The sequence below is a fragment of the Mytilus galloprovincialis genome, chromosome 12 (genome assembly GCF_965363235.1).
Source record: "Mytilus galloprovincialis chromosome 12, xbMytGall1.hap1.1, whole genome shotgun sequence".
Classification (NCBI taxonomy): Eukaryota; Metazoa; Mollusca; class Bivalvia; order Mytilida; family Mytilidae; genus Mytilus; species Mytilus galloprovincialis.
Genome location: NC_134849.1, coordinates 1,723,555 through 1,743,178, shown reverse-complemented (window position 1 = coordinate 1,743,178; position 19,624 = coordinate 1,723,555). Strand labels below are relative to the sequence as shown.

The 19,624-nt window shown below is 34.3% G+C and overlaps 1 protein-coding gene across 1 annotated transcript; it reads left to right on the top strand.

Annotated features, from left to right (window-relative positions):
• Positions 1-6,824: 6,824 nt before the first annotated feature.
• Positions 6,825-18,606, top strand: LOC143055159 (uncharacterized). The gene is made up of 5 exons (XM_076228298.1): positions 6,825-7,025; positions 13,292-16,258; positions 16,376-16,519; positions 16,778-16,974; positions 17,221-18,606. Exons 1-5 carry the CDS (start codon positions 6,842-6,844, stop codon positions 18,604-18,606), a joined length of 4,878 nt encoding a protein of 1,625 aa, XP_076084413.1. The 5' UTR covers positions 6,825-6,841.
• The last annotated feature ends 1,018 nt before the right edge of the window (positions 18,607-19,624 follow it).

The window sequence follows — 19,624 nt, the reverse complement described above, 5'->3', positions numbered from 1 at the left end:
GTCAAAAAAGGTATTATCAAACTGTGATATATGCAAGCTTCCTGAAAAGCAATATCGTTTTTGGCTTAAATGTAGATTTCCTTTCTCAATTTTACTTGGAATCATGTGTTAAAAAGTGATTGACGATGCCTGAAGACATTGTTATCTTGAAAATGTTAATACAAATAACTTGCATACTTGTTATTATTTGTTATCATATGCTCTTGACTATGCTTTATTGTTGGTCCGTCCATCCGTACCAAATACTCAGAGACTGTTAAAACAGATAACTTGCATACTTGGTAGGATTATTTGTTATCATATTCCATTGACCATATTGTAACTGTCTGTCTATCTATCCATACACAATACTCATTGATAGTTTGACAGATACCTTGCAAATTGGTAAAGTAGTCCCTAACCGTCGAAGTCGAAGTGGACTTAAAGTTTGCACTTTGTCAGTCTGGCTGTCATTACATTACATTGTGTATGGATAAAAGATGTTGACATTTTCAAGATAAGTTACTAATCTATATAAGTTTGTGACAAATGATAGAAAACAATCTTTAGAACTATAAATTATAATTGATAATAATTTGAGAATATATTTAGACATTGTACTACATCTTATCTAATTTCAGGGACCTATTTATCATATCTAATGTTTGAGTATTTTCCACACTAATAATTTTTCATTATACTTTAAAATATTGATTAGTAATTGATTATATATAGTTTTATAACGACAAGTTACAGATCAAGTTCAAATGTGTACTTCCGTCTGATATATTTGTGCAGAGTTTTGGTCCTTGGACTTGAAAAATTCTGTCATATAATCAGTTTTCCACACTGTTTTTTGTCTTGCCTGAAAATACATGTACATGTATTGACTTGATATTTACTTTTTGTTCACACCATGACAAGTTATAAAACAAGTTTGCATATTGTTTCAGTATAATTATTTTTTACCTGGTAGGGGACTTTAATTGTATTGCTTTGCAGTACTCTTATAATGTTTGTTTGTTAGAATATTCCCTTGACTATATTGTGGTCTGTTCGCCTATTTATACACAAAACTCAAAGAATGTAAAGACACATACATGTAACTTGCATATTTGGTAGAATTATGTGTTATCATATTCCCTTGACCATAGTGTACTGTCTGTATATTCTCTGGACTAGACACTACTTTCTGTCAATCTCTCCATTCTCAATACTCAGAGAATGTTACAGCAATACGTTAAGACAGATTACTTGCATACTTGGTGGAATTTTTTGTAATCGTATTCCTTTGATCATAGTGTACTGTCTATTCGACGGTTCCATTATACACAATACACAGGGAATGTTACAGCAATGTGCTAAGAGAAATAACTTGTATACTTGGTAATATACGTTGTTATCATATTCCTTTGACCATATTGTACTATCTGTCTGTCGGTCTATCCATTCACAATATACAGATAATGTTTAGACAGATACTTGGATACTTGATCTGATTATTTGTTAGCATATCCCCTTGACCATAGTCACTGTGCTTAAACGACTCAAGATTGAGCCGCCTGGCATCGGTAAGAAAGTTTGTCCCTACATAATAACGATACCATGAATACGACAGAAATGTTCTGTAATTAAAAAGTTATATAAATCTTGTATGGAAACTCTGCAATGTAAAAAGTGAATAAATACTATAAAAACTGTTACAGCACAATTTTCCTGAAAACTTAAAATGTCCGTAACTTGAAACAAAACTAGTCCGAAACTTTTTAATTATACCAATAGGCTTGTCCGTAACTTGTGCATGCTGTCCGTAACTTCCAAAGAATCGAAATTAAATATTGTTTAAAAGAAATGATAACATAACAAAAATACCGAACTCCAAGGAATATTGTTTAAAAGAAATGATAAAATAACAAAAAGACCGAACTCCAAGGAATATTCAGAACGGAATAAAAGTCCTTTATCAAATGGCCTCTATAGTTTGCACTTTATCAAATGGCCTATATAGTTTGCACTTTATCAAATGGCCTCTATAGTTTGCACTTTATCAAATGGCCTCTATAGTTTGCACTTTATCAAATGGCCTATATAGTTTGCACTTTATCAAATGGCCTCTATAGTTTGCACTTTATCAAATGGCCTATATAGTTTGCACTTTATCAAATGGCCTCTATAGTTTGCACTTTATCAAATGGCCTATATAGTTTGCACTTTATCAAATGGCCTCTATAGTTTGCACTTTATCAAATGGCCTCTATAGTTTGCACTATTAAAGTTCATCTATGTAGTCTTCTTGATCGTTATTATGTTAGATTAACTAGAAATAATATAGCATCATATATTATCAACCGTTCGCTCCAATCGTAACTATGCGCCCATTCTCGCTACGCAGTACAATTGTTTCGTTCAATCAGAAAGGCCGAGTAGTTCCGAATGCGATGGCTCAACACTGGAAGTGACGATGTGCACACATGATATTCACTAAAACCAAGTTTTTGATGGAACTGCAACGAACTCGAAATCGATCTATTAATTTTATTTGAAACTTGTTAGTAGTTACACTATAAGACAGAATATCGGACGTACTGTTTATCGGTGTACTGTATACAATTCTCATATCCCAACTTATACAACGTCTGAATTTTAAAAGGGGTTTTGTATGACAAATGTATTTATCACTACAATGGTTTTAGCAGAATCTACTGCTGATTTTTCAGTCCTTCTTATACCTGCGTCTTAATCCTTTGTATTAGAGGAAGACGAGCATCGGAAATATTTAAAGAAATCAATTTAAAAAAAACTGTAAATCCTTGACAATTAGATCTGCTTTTTTTTTTCTTTTGGTTGATTTGAAGCACATCGTAATAGAATAAATATAAGTAATAATCAAGGGGTTGGATAGTTTTTATTGTCCTTTTATGTTGAAATTGTCATTCTTGTAATTTTGAATAAAAATACCCACATCCGAAAATAAAGTTACGGACAGTTTGACAAGTTTTTGCTTATAAGGTACGGACATCTTATTCATTTTTGTAAGTTGGCCTTGCGCTAAAGTGACCTCAAAAGTCACAAAATTATGGTGATGGAAAGTGATTTCTTTATTCAATAATCATATTTTCTTCTTCCAAATCTTCACATTCTTTATATTACAACCACACTGCTACAATATCCGTACGACATGTGAAAGAAAACCCACCACCATGAATGCACGAATATATGTACACTATATATTAAATAATACTATCTTCCACCAATATACACAGGATAATTACAATAACGATATAGAGCACGAAAAATGTTGCAAAACGTAGATTTTAGATCAAACGTCTTCTATGCGTATTTAATTCCAATTATGAACACCTTCTCTTGGAACTATTTCCGGATGAGGAGTTATAAAAAGTTTATGTCGCACACATAAAGGTTTCTAGTACAATTAATACTATATACACGAAAATCCAAAGTTCACGGATAAAAATAAAATAAAAAAACCAAGATCACTTAAGCTTTATACAATAAAAATAATAGGGACACCCAGCCTCTACCTTATCACAATATGTACAACCAGTTCATAACACAAATGTTCAAGATATTCTGTTTAACTTTATATACATTTAATTGAACCACAACCCGACCATAGAACAGACAACAGCAGAAGGTCACCAACAGGTCTTCAAAGCGACGGGAAATTTCCGCACCGATAGGCGTCCTTCAGCCGGCCCCAAAATACTCATACACACTAGTTCAGTGGCAATGAACGCCATACCAAACCCCAAATTATACACAAGAAACTGAAATTAAAAATAATACAAGACTAACAAAGACCAGAGGCTTTTGACTTGGGACAAACGCAAAAATGCGGCGGGGTCAAACATGCCTATGTGATCTCAACCTTCTCCGACACCTCCAGACAATGCAGAAAGGCAAAGACATAACAATACGCACAACTAAACCCAGCTAAAGAGAAGTTCGATGTCAGAAAACGGAAAAAAAGATAAAATGACAATAATACATCAACAACAAAAAACTATTTGCAGTTAACTGACATGCCAGCTTTAATTCAGACATTAAATAAACTTATTTGAAAGATTATATCTTCATCATATGAATATCAGGCACAATCCAACCCGTAAGGGGTTTAGTATTATACCTTCATAACATGTATGAGAAGAACAAAACCCGTGTCATGCCAACAACTGTTTTTTTAAATGAATGGGTTTAGTTCCGATTCAAAGACCCTATATGTGAATCAATATTAAAGCCAAAATATGCAATCTTTGATTACCTGGCAACATTATCGTAAATATATCCCTTCTTAATAAATCTAGTTTAAGGTTGTGTTAGCTTCTGAGGTGAATACTGACATTTGTGTGCTTTATAAAGTATATTACCTTAAAAGATTGGATATGAAATACCTGAACGTTTAAGAAGTCTGCATGTTGAGTTGTATTTACGAATGATGTCCTTGTACCGATGATAAATTCAGTAAATGTTTTGACTAGTTTGTGATATCCTGCCTGGTGTTATAATTTTTCAGTAAAACATAAATTTCTCTCGTTACAATCTGAAACGTTATAACATACACGAGCGAATCGTACAAGTTAAGATATGTAAACACCGTAAGATGGTGACAAGGAAACGTCACCATCTGAAAATGGAGAATTAACGATAGGAAATGAACAATCATCTGTTTTATCATACCTTTTAGTATGAAGCTTCCCGTTAATGATATAGCTATCAAGATCGAGGAAACGGCAGTGGTCATTGTTAGTATTCGCTTTATTTAAAGTAAGTTCAACAAGATAAATTTCTTTAGTATACATAATGAGGTCGTTATTATTGAAAGCCAATATATCAGCCATTTTTTTTTTAATTATAATAAATTTTGTATCAGATGTTGTTTCGGGGGGTCTTTTCTGATTTTTGTCATAAATTGTAACCAATAGCAATACGAAAGCAGGTCCGTAATAAGTGGTGCACAGTTAGTCCCCATTTGAATTCCGATAACCTGACGATATACGGAGTCTCCAAAACGAACAAAAATGTTATCTTGTAAAAAAATCAATAGCAAATATAGTATCAACGCATATCCAAATGACATAGGTATTTTGTTTATTGCTACTAAGAAATGATATAAAAGAGTTTGAACATCTATATTCACATTCTAACTTTTTAAATTCCCGTTACAGATGTCGTTTTCTGAAAATGGAGTCAGTTGGAATGTTGGTGAATTGGTGATTCATTTTTTTCAGAACCGCAATGTAAAATTTACGTTAAACACTCTATAAGTTTATGTTTGATACGAGAAATAGGTTTATTTGTATAGCCTCGGTCAAGCCTTACCGGATAGCACGAACGGACGCCTATCGGATGAAAATAAAAGTTGTCCGTTGACAATATTGTTATCCGTTGGGAGTCCGTTGATGTACTGACCGAATAAAACGGACGTGTAACGGATGCATAACGGACACATACCGGATACGCAACGTACGAGAAACGGACACGTACCGGACAGAACGGATGTCGAACGTACATCCAACGGACGAGTAATGCATAAAACGGACATCTAACGGAATCGTACCGGATAAAATGGATGAACAAGATATACGGACAAATCAAAGCCGACATATTCAAAATGTATCTGTGTAACGGGTTTTTGGTTTGTTCTTCAAAATTCCGACAAAGGGCAGTGTATGGCCTGAATAAGAACTGCTTGATTGTGAAGACGTGCATATACTATAAGATCGATTATGAATAATAAAAATTCATGAACCTTTAGAAATCTGCCATACCAATAATTGGCATTTTTTACGCGAAATTTTCAATTGGCATTTATCCGTTTCAGATCCGTGCATCATCCGTTTTATCCGTTATATGTCCGGTAGAAGTCCGTTTCTCATCCGTTCAAAATCCGTTTTATCCGTTAAACGTCCGTTAGAAGTCCGTTGGTGAATTTATCTCCCAGATCTCCAACGGATGTATAACGGACACGTAACGGATCCGGATACAAAACGGAAACGAAACGGACGAGTACCGTACAAAACGGCCGCCTAACGGACGTTCAACGGAAATTTTATCCGTTGGGCGTCCGTTCAAAGTTTTGAACATGCTCAAAATTTTACACCGGACAGAACGGACGTCGACGGATAAAACGTACACTTAACGGACATGCAACGGATATGGACAGACGTCTAACGGATAAGAACAGACGTATAACCGACATGAACGGATTGAAAAAAAAAGTTATCCGTTAGGCGTCCGTTCGAGTTATCCGGTAAGATGTGACCGAGGCTTCAGTAATGTTAAACAATTACCCGTACCTTGTGAAGCCTATTGATTATGACCCTTAATTAATGCTACTTCTCTGATACAGATTGACAGAGGCCTTTGAAACTTGGTATTCTTGTTGGTGATATTATACCAACATGTTGATTGTATCACTTTTATAGGAGTAATATATATCTAACTATGTGACCCTTTTTTGTTTACTATATTTTTAAATACAAGGACACCTAGCTGATATTGATAATGACTCTTCTAAATGCTACTCATTTAAAACTGCTTGACAGAAAATCTTTCAAACTTGATAGGATTGTGTCGCCATTATGGGAAGTCGGACATATTATACCATCATGTTGGTGCAACTTTTTTTTATTTGGAGTTATAGGACACAGCTCAAATCAATGTATGATTTTTTGTACAACTTTATATTGAACACACATATTATTTCTCATGTATACAGCAAAGCCTAAATTAAAACTTTTCATAGAAGGTAGAAATAAACAGACTACTGTTTTGAAGATTAAAAATTATCAGATATTGATCTATTCATTTATAGGCTGTCAGTCGATTGGGAGGTCAAACAATGTATCAGGAGTGTCATGACTTAAAGGTTAAAATCCTAGACCAGTCTAATAAGGAAATCGTGTTGGAAATCAAAAAATCATTGGAAGAGATGAAAGAACTGAAACTTACAATAGACAATTTGAGAATGGAGCATTCAAACTTTATGGAAATTTTGAAAGACCCAATACCAGTGAACATCAAAGGTACCTAATAATTATTGATACTGATAAAAGTAGATTAACTTATTCACGAGAAGGTATGGCAAACTGAAGTGACAACGACATTATCTATTTTGATAAAGCCTAGGCACACGAGCTGGACAATTCATGTCTTGTAAGCAAAAGTTTTATGGTCTCAAGGTTCCATCTTAATATACCGTTTGTTGTTCTTGATCTCATTTACTTGGTTAAGTGACTGCAAAATAGACAATATTCTTCATTCCAATCAGAACTTAAATACAAACTGACCACAAGAATGATACACATTCAGGTGGTACATACACAAATGATTATTTCCCGCATGTGACGAAAGTCTCAATATGCAAGACATGGTTATGACAATCCGGCGCCGGTTAGGGCGTAACCTTTTTGTTTAAAGCTTTATATGTTAGAAGGTACAAGACCCGGCTTCTTCATACCTTGTATGCAGATACCTGATGTGACGAAATTTCTGTCTGTCATATGTCCATTGCCCTTTCCTCATTTTCATGGTTGCTTGACTGCTTTTAAAAAAAATTGTTAAGTGAAATACTCACTTATTATGAATTATATGATATATTTGTTAGTCTTTAGGTTCCTTGCATTGTCTCCCATGTATCAGTAATCAAGATAAGACTTACATGGAAAAGACCGTATCTCAGATTATATAAGCTATAGGTCAACTGCTTTTAATTTTGTGTATGGAATGATTGAAAGGTGTACATGTTTGACTGACAGGTTTCATCTGACATTTACCTCAATTTCGTGGTTCATTGGACAATCGTTAGTTGATCTGTTTCCAAAATACCATAAGCAATAAGGCCACGCTATTTGGTGTATGTAATGATTGTCAGTCCTACATGGCCGCCTGGTAGATTTCAACACAGAATATAGGCTAACCTGTAAGGGACATGTAACCTTGGCACACACATCACGCACATGTAAATTTGTGTGAATAGTCAGATCTCTGAGGGGCAATATCCCGTATTCGCCTCAAATTAAGGTACTCAAATATAGTGCTTAAATAAAAAATCTCTGCAGTGATATTAGACATGTTTCATTTTTAGACAGTTAAGCTGCCCTATGCGAGTACCCTGGTAGATTTGTGTTCTATACAATTTACTCTGAAATACGTGCCATTGTAATTATATAGCTGGTTATTATGTTATTTATAACTAATTGGACATTTTTGTCATACTCTTATTATTTCTGAAATTCAAAAACTATGACCAGAAAAACCTTAAATGATCGTCGAACTACCCAAAACTGTTAAAGCTGCACATAGAAAGAAGTGCTCAATGGAAATCGGTACTTAGATTAGTATACCCTTTGCTTTTGGCTACGATGTCAAAGAACACTTGAATGAAATATTTCATTGCCAAAAATCTGTAATTACAAGTCGTTTATATTTCAAATTAAATATATGGGGAGTCCCTGGGGTCACCCCAACCCCTCCTGTTTGAGAACTAGGTGTGGTTGAGATATCCACCCCTAAACCATATAAATTCATATATGGGACAATAAAACAAATCAAATGAAATATATTGGGAGTCCCTTGGGTCACCCTACCCCTCCTGTTTAAGAACTTAGAAATGGTTGAGATCCCAACCCCTAAATCATATATATGCATGAATGGACAATGAAACACATAAAATGAAATATAGGGGAAGTCCCTATGGTCACCCAACCCCTCCTGTTTGTGAACTTAATACTCCCATTTATGATAAAAGATATGAATTTTCATTTCCTATCGTTAATTATCCATATTTAGATACTGGCGTTCCCTTTTCTCATTTATTACAGTGTTCATATATCTCAACTTGTACGTTTCGCTCGTGTACGTAACAATGTTTTAGATTTTAACGAGGGAAATTTATGTTTTACTGAAAAATTATTACACCAGGGTTTTCGATATCACAAACTAGCCAAAACATTTACTAAATTTTATCATCGGTATGAGGACATCATTCGTAAAAATAGCTCAACATGCAGACTTCTTATACCTTCAGGTATTTCACATCAATGTTTTCTTATGAAAATATTCTTTATAAAGCACAAAAATGTCAGTATTCACCTTAGAAACTAACAAAACCTTTAAATACACTTATTCAGAAGGGATATAGTTACGATATTGTTGTCAGGTCATTAAAGATTGCATATTTTGGCGTTAAATTGATTCACTTATACATTTATAGGGTAATTGCATCGGAACTAAACACATTTATTCAAAAAACAGGTGTTGGCATGACATGGGTTATGTTCTTCTCATTAATATTATGATGGTATGATACTAAACCCTTAACGGGAAGGATTGTGCCTGATATTCATATGATGAAATCATAATCTTTCAATCAGTTTGATTGAAGTCTGGAGCTGGCATGTTATTTAACTGTTAGTAGTCTGTTGTTATTTATTTATAATGGTCATTTTGGTTATTTTATTTTGTTACATCGTCTGACATCAGATTCGGACGTCTCTTGTACTGAATATTAATGTGCTTTACGTGTTGTTATGCATTTACTTTTCTACATTGGCAAGAGGTATTGATACCCGATTTATATAATTCCAAGGCTGTTAGCTGGCACCAGAAGCGAAGAAGCAGCGCATCTATTTTTGGATGGGCAAATATCCATTGTTTGATATTGGACGAGCTCTGAATCCCCACAGCCCCAGCTTATCTGGCAAAACAGCCGTTTGACGTCAGAGTAATCTCGGACTTCACACTACTATCAAATCACTGGATGAATACCTTAACTACATAAGAGTCCTTACAAACAACGATATATTGCTGGGTCTTCCAAGTGCTCCACGAAACCTGTTTCTAAATTATCAACATCTATTTTATCAGCAATCAAAGACGGGTTTCAAAATTATTTTGAAACTGCCTATTCTAGAGATGGCGTGAATCAGATAAGGATACTTAAAAATTCAAAAGATCTTTTAGAGTACTCTTTAACCTTGCAATAGTATTTAATTATTTGAATTTCCTACACTTTACACAAGTATTCCACATTCCAAACTAAAAGACACATTGAAAGAGTTGGTATTGTTTTGTTTCATAAAAAAGAATAGCCAACGTAGATATAAGTATCTTTTCTTAAGGAGGGATAAATCCTACTTTGTAAAGGATCAATCTGATTCAAACACAAAATTATCTGAAACTGACATTATCAAGATGATTTATTTCTTGATTGACAACATATTTGTTACGTTCGGATGACATGTTTTTTAACAGACTGTCAGTGTTCCAATGGGAACAAATTGTGCCCTCTTTTTGTCGAAATGTTTCTTTATTATTATGAGGCTGACTTCATACAGGAACTTCTAAGGAAGAAAGACAAGAAGTTAGCAATATCCTCAATGATCTTATTACAGTGTTTAATTGGTAATCTTTTAGCATAAGTTTATTTAAAGACTGAAGTGATCAGTTTACCAAGATCATTTCCGGGCACGGTTAACAACATTTCCGTAGAAACGAGCATGTGCTAACCCGTTTGAAATAATTTTTCTACAGGTACAACCAAACTTCAAAACTAAATTATCATATCATATCTATGGAAAAATTATGTTACGGTTATAAGTAATTTATGGTAACGATATCCCTGGTTTAATATACCATACCAGTAATACATAGATTACATTAGTTAAAATCAAAAACGTTAAAACATACATAGGCATGGCGAAAGAACATCAACATCTAAAAATGGAAAATTAACAATAGGGAACACAAAATCGTCGCTTTTGTCGTAAATATAAGTGTAGAGTTTCCCGTTAAGGACCGAAATATCTAAATTTAGGTAAGGACAGTTATCACCATTTAAATTTGATTTATTTAAAGGCAGTTCCTTTTGGGAACATTTCAGCAGAATAGTGAGAAATTTCTTAATTATTTAACATCTTTTAGATAACTGTAAGTGTTTATCAATTAATGCAATTTCGACCGTTTTTTGTTTACCTTATACAAAACGTATAACCAAAGATATATACAAGTCAAACTTATATATAGAAGGGTATATATAAACTTGGGTATACCGAAAATTTTACCTTTTACATAGATTACTGTGTCAAAAAAAACAAACAATTAGACAAATTAGTAAGTTCCGGAACTAACCAATACTATTTTCTCTTAGTCATTTCATTGTATGTCACATGTTACCTACTACCTTATCTGTACGTTCCGCATCAGTGTTACCTATAACCTTATCTGTGAGTTCCGCATCTGACAAGTACACCACAAAACGGTTCATTCGAGATTGGCTATAATCATGGGTCATAATCACTGGGTTGACACTACTAAATTCAATGATTGTCAAATTATTTCCTATAGTAGTATTTCAATCAGCATGACTTTGTAAACTGGCAATACGAATACTAAAAATCTAGACTAAAGGAGGCTCGCGGGTAAAAAAAAATTCAGTAAATATTAAAACATTGTTTTTTCATTACAATTTTTATTCATTTCACTATTAGGTATTACTCGATGGTATGGTACAAAATCAGCCCAAAAAAATCAATTAGTTTTGGCCCCAGCTAACTTTTAAAATGTTTTTATCATTGAAAAGCTCCAAATTATCTTCCTTTGGTAAACAAAAAAAAGGCCTCCATTTTGCATTAAATTTGAAATATCTTTTTTAACTCATCGATTTCATATACTTTATTATTTGTTTTTTTCAAATAAGCTTTACTTAAACAAAACTATTGTAAAATTTAAGCGATTTTTGTAATTTATTTTGTTTTTTATTTCCACATTACCTTTTTTCAGCTATTAGTTCAACAGAAAAAAATGGCATAAAGTTTACAAAAATGCATGCTTCTTTTAAAGGCAGATTGTGAGCTAAAATGAACGGCGACACAATATCTTTATTTTATTTTTCGGTATGGAAAAAAGTTTATTTATAGAAAAATAAGCAAAACCCCATTTTGGAAAAAAAATTGATTAACACCCGTAAGCCCCCTTAAAATAAGGTATATGTACAGTTTCTCATTTGTTAGCCAACATGACGTAAAAATGGCGAATCAAATAATTCACCTTTATTGATAACTTATATAGTACAATGCTGTTGATTAAAACATACTCCATTTCATGCCCTTTTGTTTTCCGAATAATCAATACTACCAATAATTGATAAATTCTAGGTCTAAGGTATCAAACAGAACTATTTTGACAGCAGAGAAAACTGTGCATCTGATAATCAGCTTGATTGTATCAGATGATATTAGCAATATAAAAAATCCAGGCTAAAAAAAGGCTTAAACACAATGAGATACTTTCATTCAGTCACTGACCCGCGATAGCGAGGGTGTGTTCTAGTATATATTAACCTTGAACATGCTTTGTAGCTATTTATATTCAATATTTGGTCAGTTCAAAGGTTTTCAGATCTGTCAGATTTAGCCTAAGATTTCTACAATATAAGAGGAAGATGACATCTGACCTTGAATGTTTAACTCAAGGTCAAACACTTGATCTTAGAATTGACAACACAATGAATGGACATATTATTTGAATGATTTTATAAGTACTTGCTTGTTTATAGACATGTTCAATGGTTTACAAAGAAATTCTGTTATTTTCTTGCTATAAAGTTTATATTTTGAGGGTTTTTTAAACAGGCAGATGTGGTATGCTAGCTCATGAATCAATTGTCTCTTAAGCACTAGCAAATAATAAACGATTGGTCATCTTCAAGCCATCAACAATTATCAAAACCCATATTGTAAATAACGTGAAATAATATGCACCATAAACTAAGTGCACTATAAACAAGGTATTAAATAAAACTGGAAATTAATATATATATATATGTATATATATATATATCAATATTATATGTTTATAATGCACAATATATCTTTACATCAAATTAAAAAATGATTGAACTAACATCATGAAATTAGGCGGTAAAAAGAAATGGAGGTGTTCTAAACTTGTTGTCGATTTCCAGTTTTATTTAATACCTTGTTTACAACAAAATATTTCGAGTTCTCTTTTTTTTAAATAAGATTTTATAAAAACAAGGAGATCTGGTATGATACCAAATGAGTCAAGTGTCCTGCAATGCACTAGCATGTACACAAATGCAGGTCCCCAGCAAGCATTCTACAACAATTAAAACCAATACCATTAAGTAAAAGTTCCTGCATTGACAATATATTTCTGAAATTACATACAACAAAAACTAAGTCTACAATATTTTAAATGATAATGCACAATTCATATAAATAGTGTTTTTTTTTTTTTATTTTAATCAGCTACTCATATATTGTTTCAGGTCAGATACAAACACAAATAGAAGACTGGGAAAAGCAAGATAAGATGTTTGTGAATACGCGAGCCAGTGATTATGTCATGGAATGTTTACAAGAAAACAGTTGCTTGACAATAACTGCCCCATCAGGGGTAGGAAAATCGTGTATTGCCAGACACACAGCACTTGTGTTAAAGAAGAAAGGATACAAAATAATACCAGTGGAATTACCAGCCGACATTAAAACTTATTATCAGCCTGGTAAACATACAGTCTTCATTGTAGATGATATTTGTGGAAATTTCACTGTGAACCAACAACAGATTGATAACTGGAAACAATTGTTACCTGTGATTGACAGAGTTATTGCCGACACGTTTTGTAAGATTATAGTATCGTGTAGGTTACAAGTATATAAAGATGATCAGTTTAATGTATTAGTGCCTTTTAAATCCTGTGAATGTAATTTAATATCAGATAAGTTATGTCTAACATCTGTAGAGAAAACAAATATAGCAAAAACCTATATTGGCACAAGCATGACAGATATTGATGATTTGTCTTTTAAATGTGATTTTTTCCCACTTCTTTGTTCCTTATATCACGAAAAAGAAGATGTAGATGTCAAAGATTATTTCAAAAATCCTTTTGGTGTTTATAAAAGAGAATTAGACAGGTTAAGTGAACATGGTGATGAAGGAAACTATAAAATGTGTAGTCTTGCTTTATGTGTTCTCTTTAATAATCAGCTAAATGAAAAATGGTTCCAAGGTAAAGCGACGGATGAACAACGACAGATCATAAATGACACATGTGAGGCTTGTGATTTCAACAGTATACCAAAGCCAAAACTAAAGAAAGCACTTGACACTCTAGATGGTACATTTATCTGTAAACAGAATGGTATTTATAAAACTGTACATGACAAACTATTTGATTTCCTTGCTCATTACTTTGGTCAGAAAATGATTGAATGTTTAATAGATCATGGTGATAGTGGTTTAGTACATGAACGTTTCATTTGGCAGACATCACAAACTGACAAGAAAAGTAACATAGACTTCATTATTGAAATACCAGATGATTATTTAGTATCATATCTAGAAAGGTTTATAAGGGACTGGTCAGCAGGAAAGGTGAGAGTTATATTCAGGAACAACAACTTGACAGTAGCAACATTTAGACAAAAGTTATTACAGCACTTAAAACAACTAGACAAAACACAACAAGTAACATTAGCCAACACAAAGGATAAAGTGTTACCAAAAGAGCATCATGGATCAGGTTCTACTCCACTGATACTAACTTGCTATGATGGTTTTATTGATATGGTACAGTGGTTATTACATAATGATGTGGACGTGGATCAATGTAGAGATGATGGGGTTACTGGATTGGACTTTGCAAGTCAGAGAGGACATACTGCTGTAGTAAAGTTACTGTTAGAGAAGGATCCTAATGTTGATGTATGTACCAACGATGGCTGGAGTCCTCTGAATACAGCAAGTGATAATGGACATACTGATGTAGTAAAGTTACTGTTAGAGAAGGATCCTAATGTTGATATATGTACCAACAATGGCTGGAGTCCTCTGAATACAGCAAGTGATAATGGACATACTGATGTAGTAAAGTTACTGTTGGAGAAGGATCCTAATGTTGATGTATGTACCAACGATGGCTGGAGTCCTCTGAATACAGCAAGTGTTAAAGGACATACAGATATAGTAAAACTACTGTTAGAGAAGGATCCTAATGTTGATATATGTAACAACAATGGCTGGAGTCCTCTGAATACAGCAAGTGTTAAAGGCCATACAGATATAGTAAAACTACTGTTAGAGAAGAATCCTAATGTTGACTTATGTAACAAGGATGGCTGTAGTCCTCTGTACTTGGCAAGTAATAATGGACATACTGCTGTAGTAAAGTTACTGTTAGAGAAGGATCCTAATGTTGATAAATGTAACAACAATGGCTGGAGTCCTCTGAATACAGCAAGTGATGAAGGACATACAGATATAGTAAAGCTACTGTTAGAGAAGAATCCTAATGTTGATATATGTAACAACAATGGCTTGAGTCCTCTGAATACAGCAAGTGATGAAGGACATACATGTATAGTAAAGCTACTGTTAGAGAAGAATCCTAATGTTGATATATGTAACAACAATGGCTGGAGTCCTCTGAATACAGCAAGTCTTAAAGGACATACAGATATAGTAAAGCTACTGTTAGAGAAGGATCCTAATGTTGATATATGTAACAACAATGGCTGGAGTCCTCTGAATACAGCAAGTCTTAAAGGACATACATATATAGTAAAGCTACTGTTAGAGAAGAATCCTAATGTTGATATATGTAACAACAATGGCTGGAGTCCTCTGAATACAGCAAGTGATGAAGGACATACTGATGTAGTAAAGCTACTGTTAGAAAAGGATCCTAATGTTGACCTATGTAACAAGGATGGCTGTAGTCCTCTGTACTGGGCAAGTAATAATGGACATACTGATGTAGTAAAGTTACTGTTAGAAAAGGATCCTAATGTTGACCTATGTAACAACAATGGCTGGAGTCCTCTGAATACAGCAAGTGTTAAAGGACATACAGATATAGTAAAGCTACTATTAGAAAAGGATCCTAATATTGACCTATGTAACAAGGATGGCTGTAGTCCTCTGTACTGGGCAAGTAATAATGGACATACTGATGTAGTAAAGTTACTGTTAGAGAAGAATCCTAATGTTGATGTATGTGACAATGATGGCTGTAGTCCTCTGTACTGGGCAAGTAATAATGGACATGCTGCTGTGGTAAAGTTACTGTTAGAGAAGGATCCTAATATTGACCTATGTAACAAGGATGGCTGGAGTCCTCTGAATACAGCAAGTAATAATGGACATACTGCTGTAGTAAAGTTACTGTTAGAGAAGGATCCTAATATTGACCTATGTAACAAGGATGGCTGGAGTCCTCTGAATACAGCAAGTAATAATGGACATACTGATGTAGTAAAGTTACTGTTAGAGAAGGATCCTAATGTTGATGTATGTACCAACGATGGTTGGAGTCCTCTGAATACAGCAAGTGATAATGGACATACAGATATAGTAAAGCTACTGTTAGAGAAGAATCCTAATGTTGATGTATGTACCAACGATGGTTGGAGTCCTCTGAATACAGCAAGTGATAAAGGACATACTGCTGTAGTAAAGCTACTGTTAGAAAAGGATGCCAATGTTGATCTATGTAGCAATGATGGCTGGAGTCCTCTGAATACAGCAAGTGATGAAGGACATACTGATATAGTAAAGTTACTGTTAGAAAAGGATGCCAATGTTGATCTATGTAGCAAGGGTGGCTGGAGTCCTCTGAATACAGCAAGTATTAAAGGGCATACTGAAATAGTAAAGTTACTGTTAGAGAAGGATGCCAATGTTGATCTATGTAACAATGATGGCTGGAGTCCTCTGAATACAGCAAGTGATGAAGGACATACTGATATAGTAAAGTTACTGTTAGAGAAGGATGCCAATGTTGATCTGTGTAACAAGGAGGGCTGTAGTCCTCTGTACTGGGCAAGTAATCATGGACATACTGATGTAGTAAAGTTACTGTTAGAGAAGGATCCTAATGTTGATGTATGTACCAACGATGGCTGGAGTCCACTGAATACAGCAAGTGTTAAAGGACATACAGATATAGTAAAGTTACTGTTAGAGAAGGATCCTAATGTTGATATATGTAACAATGATGGCTGGAGTCCTCTGAATACAGCAAGTGATAAAGGACATACTGCTGTAGTAAAGCTACTGTTAGAGAAGAATCCTAATGTTGATATATGTAACAACGATGGCTGGAGTCCACTGAATACAGCATGTGATAAAGGACATACTGATGTAGTAAAGTTACTGTTAGAGAAGGACCCTAATGTTGATCTATGTAACAAGGATGGCTGGAGTCCTCTGAATACAGCATGTGATGAAGGACATACTGATGTAGTACAGCTACTGTTAGAGAAGAATCCTAATGTTGACCTTTGTGACAAGGATGGCTGGAGTCCACTGAATACAGCAAGTGTTCAAGGACATACAGATATAGTTAAGTTACTGTTAGAGAAGGATCCTAATGTTGATCTATGCAACAAGGATGGCTGTAGTCCTCTGTACTGGGCAAGTAATAATGAACATACTGATATAGTTAAGCTACTGTTAGAGAAGGATCCTAATGTTGATCTATGCAACAAGGATGGCTGTAGTCCTCTGTACTGGGCAAGTAATAATGGACATACTGATATAGTTAAGCTACTGTTAGAGAAGGATCCTAATGTTGATCTATTTAACAAGGATGGCTGTAGTCCTCTGTACTTGGCAAGTAATGATGGACATACTGATGTAGTAAAGTTGCTGTTAGAGAAGAATCCTAATGTTGATCTACGTAACAAGGATGGCTGTAGTCCTTTGTACAGGGCAAGTAATAATGGACATACTGATATAGTCAAGTTACTGTTAGAGAAGGATCCTGATGTTGATCTATGTACAAACAATGGCTGGAGTCCTCTGAATACAGCAAGTGGTAAAGGACATACAGATATAGTCAAGTTACTGTTAGAGAAGGATCATAATGTTGATCTATGTAACAATGATGGCTGTAGTCCTTTGTACTGGGCCAGTAATAATGGATATACTGATATAGTCAAGTTACTGTTAGAGAATGATCCTGATGTTGATCTATGTAACAACAATGGAGGTTGTCCTCTGTACTGTGCAAGTAATAATGGGCATACAGATATAGTTAAGCTACTGTTAGAGAAGAATCCTAATGTTGATCTACGTAACAAGGATGGCTGGAGTCCTCTGAATATAGCTAGTCATGAAGGACATACAGATATAGTCAAGTTACTGTTAGAGAAGGATCCTAATGTTGACCTATGTAACAAGGATGGCTGTAGTCCTCTGTACTGGTCAAGTAATAATGGACATACTGATGTAGTAAAGTTACTGTTAGAGAAGGATCCTAATGTTGATCTATGCAACAAGGATGGCTTGAGTCCTCTGAATATAGCTAGTCATGAAGGACATACAAATATAGTCAAGTTGCTGTTAGATAAGGATCCTAATGTTGATCTATGTAACAAGGATGGCTGTAGTCCTCTGTACTGGGCAAGTAATAATGGACATACTGATGTAGTAAGGTTGCTGTTAGAGAAGAATCCTAATGTTGATCTACGTAACAAGGATGGCTTGAGTCCTCTGAATACAGCAAGTGATGAAGGACATACTGATGTAGTACAGCTACTGTTAGAGAAGAATCCTAATGTTGATCTATGTGACTAGGATGGCTGTAGTCCTATGAAAACAGCAATTGATAAAGGACATACTAATATAGTTAAGTTATTGTTAGAGAGAAATCCTAATGTTGATCTATGTGACAATGATGGCTGGAGTCCTCTGTTATTCGCAAGTCATCAAGGACATACTGATATAGTTAAGTTGCTGTTAGATAAGAATTCTAATGTTGATCTATGTGACAAAGATGGCTGTAGTTCTCTGTATATAGCAAGTAATAAAGGACATACTGATATAGTAAAGTTACTGTTAGAGAAGGATCCTAATGTTGATTTTTGTGGCAATGATGGCTGGAGTCCTCTGAAAACAGCAAGTAATAAAGGATTTACTGAAATAGTAAAGTTACTGTTGGAGAAGGATGCCAATGTTGATGTATGTGACAATGATGGCTTTACACCACTGATCACGGCATGTATCCGTAACTACATCAATATAGTAGAGGTGTTAATGAAACATAAACCAAACGTTGACGCACAGACATATAATGGAAGTAGTGCTTTAATTTTCAGTGCACTGAATGGAAACCTAGATATAACAAAGTTACTGTTAGAGAACAATGCTGACTGTAATATATGTTGCTGTAGTAAACAGTGTACAATAGATACAGTTAAAGACCACCCAACAAAAACATTAGAAGAAGAAAAACAGGGTTGTTTTGATTATCTAATGGAGAATGCACCACCACATTTAACAGATTATGTCAATCAGAAGTCAGTAGATTATGTCTTTGATATAGGGGCTGGTTTTTCCCCATTACACTGTGCGTGTTTTATGGGTAGGATAGATACAGTCAATTGTCTTCTGGACCACAATGATATCATCAACATGACAAAAGAAGATGGAACCTCACCATTATATTTTGCATGTGAAGTAGGACATGAGGATATTGTACGTTTGTTATTAGATAAAGGAGCAGATACACAGATATGTAGACTAGATGGGGAATCCCCGTTAACCATTACAACAGATAATGGACGTACATCTATAGTTATGATGTTAACAGAAC

What these genes read in the sequence shown, in the direction of transcription:
- LOC143055159 (XM_076228298.1), top strand. Translation starts at nt 6,842, where the DNA reads ATGTATCAGGAGTGTCATGACTTAAAGGTTAAAATCCTAGACCAGTCT. An exon ending in AATACCAGTGAACATCAAAG is followed by an intron (nt 7,026 to 13,291) that starts GTACCTAATAAT and finishes ATATTGTTTCAG; the next exon opens with GTCAGATACAAACACAAATA. An exon ending in GAGTCCTCTGAATACAGCAA is followed by an intron (nt 16,259 to 16,375) that starts GTAATAATGGAC and finishes ATGGACATACAG; the next exon opens with ATATAGTAAAGCTACTGTTA.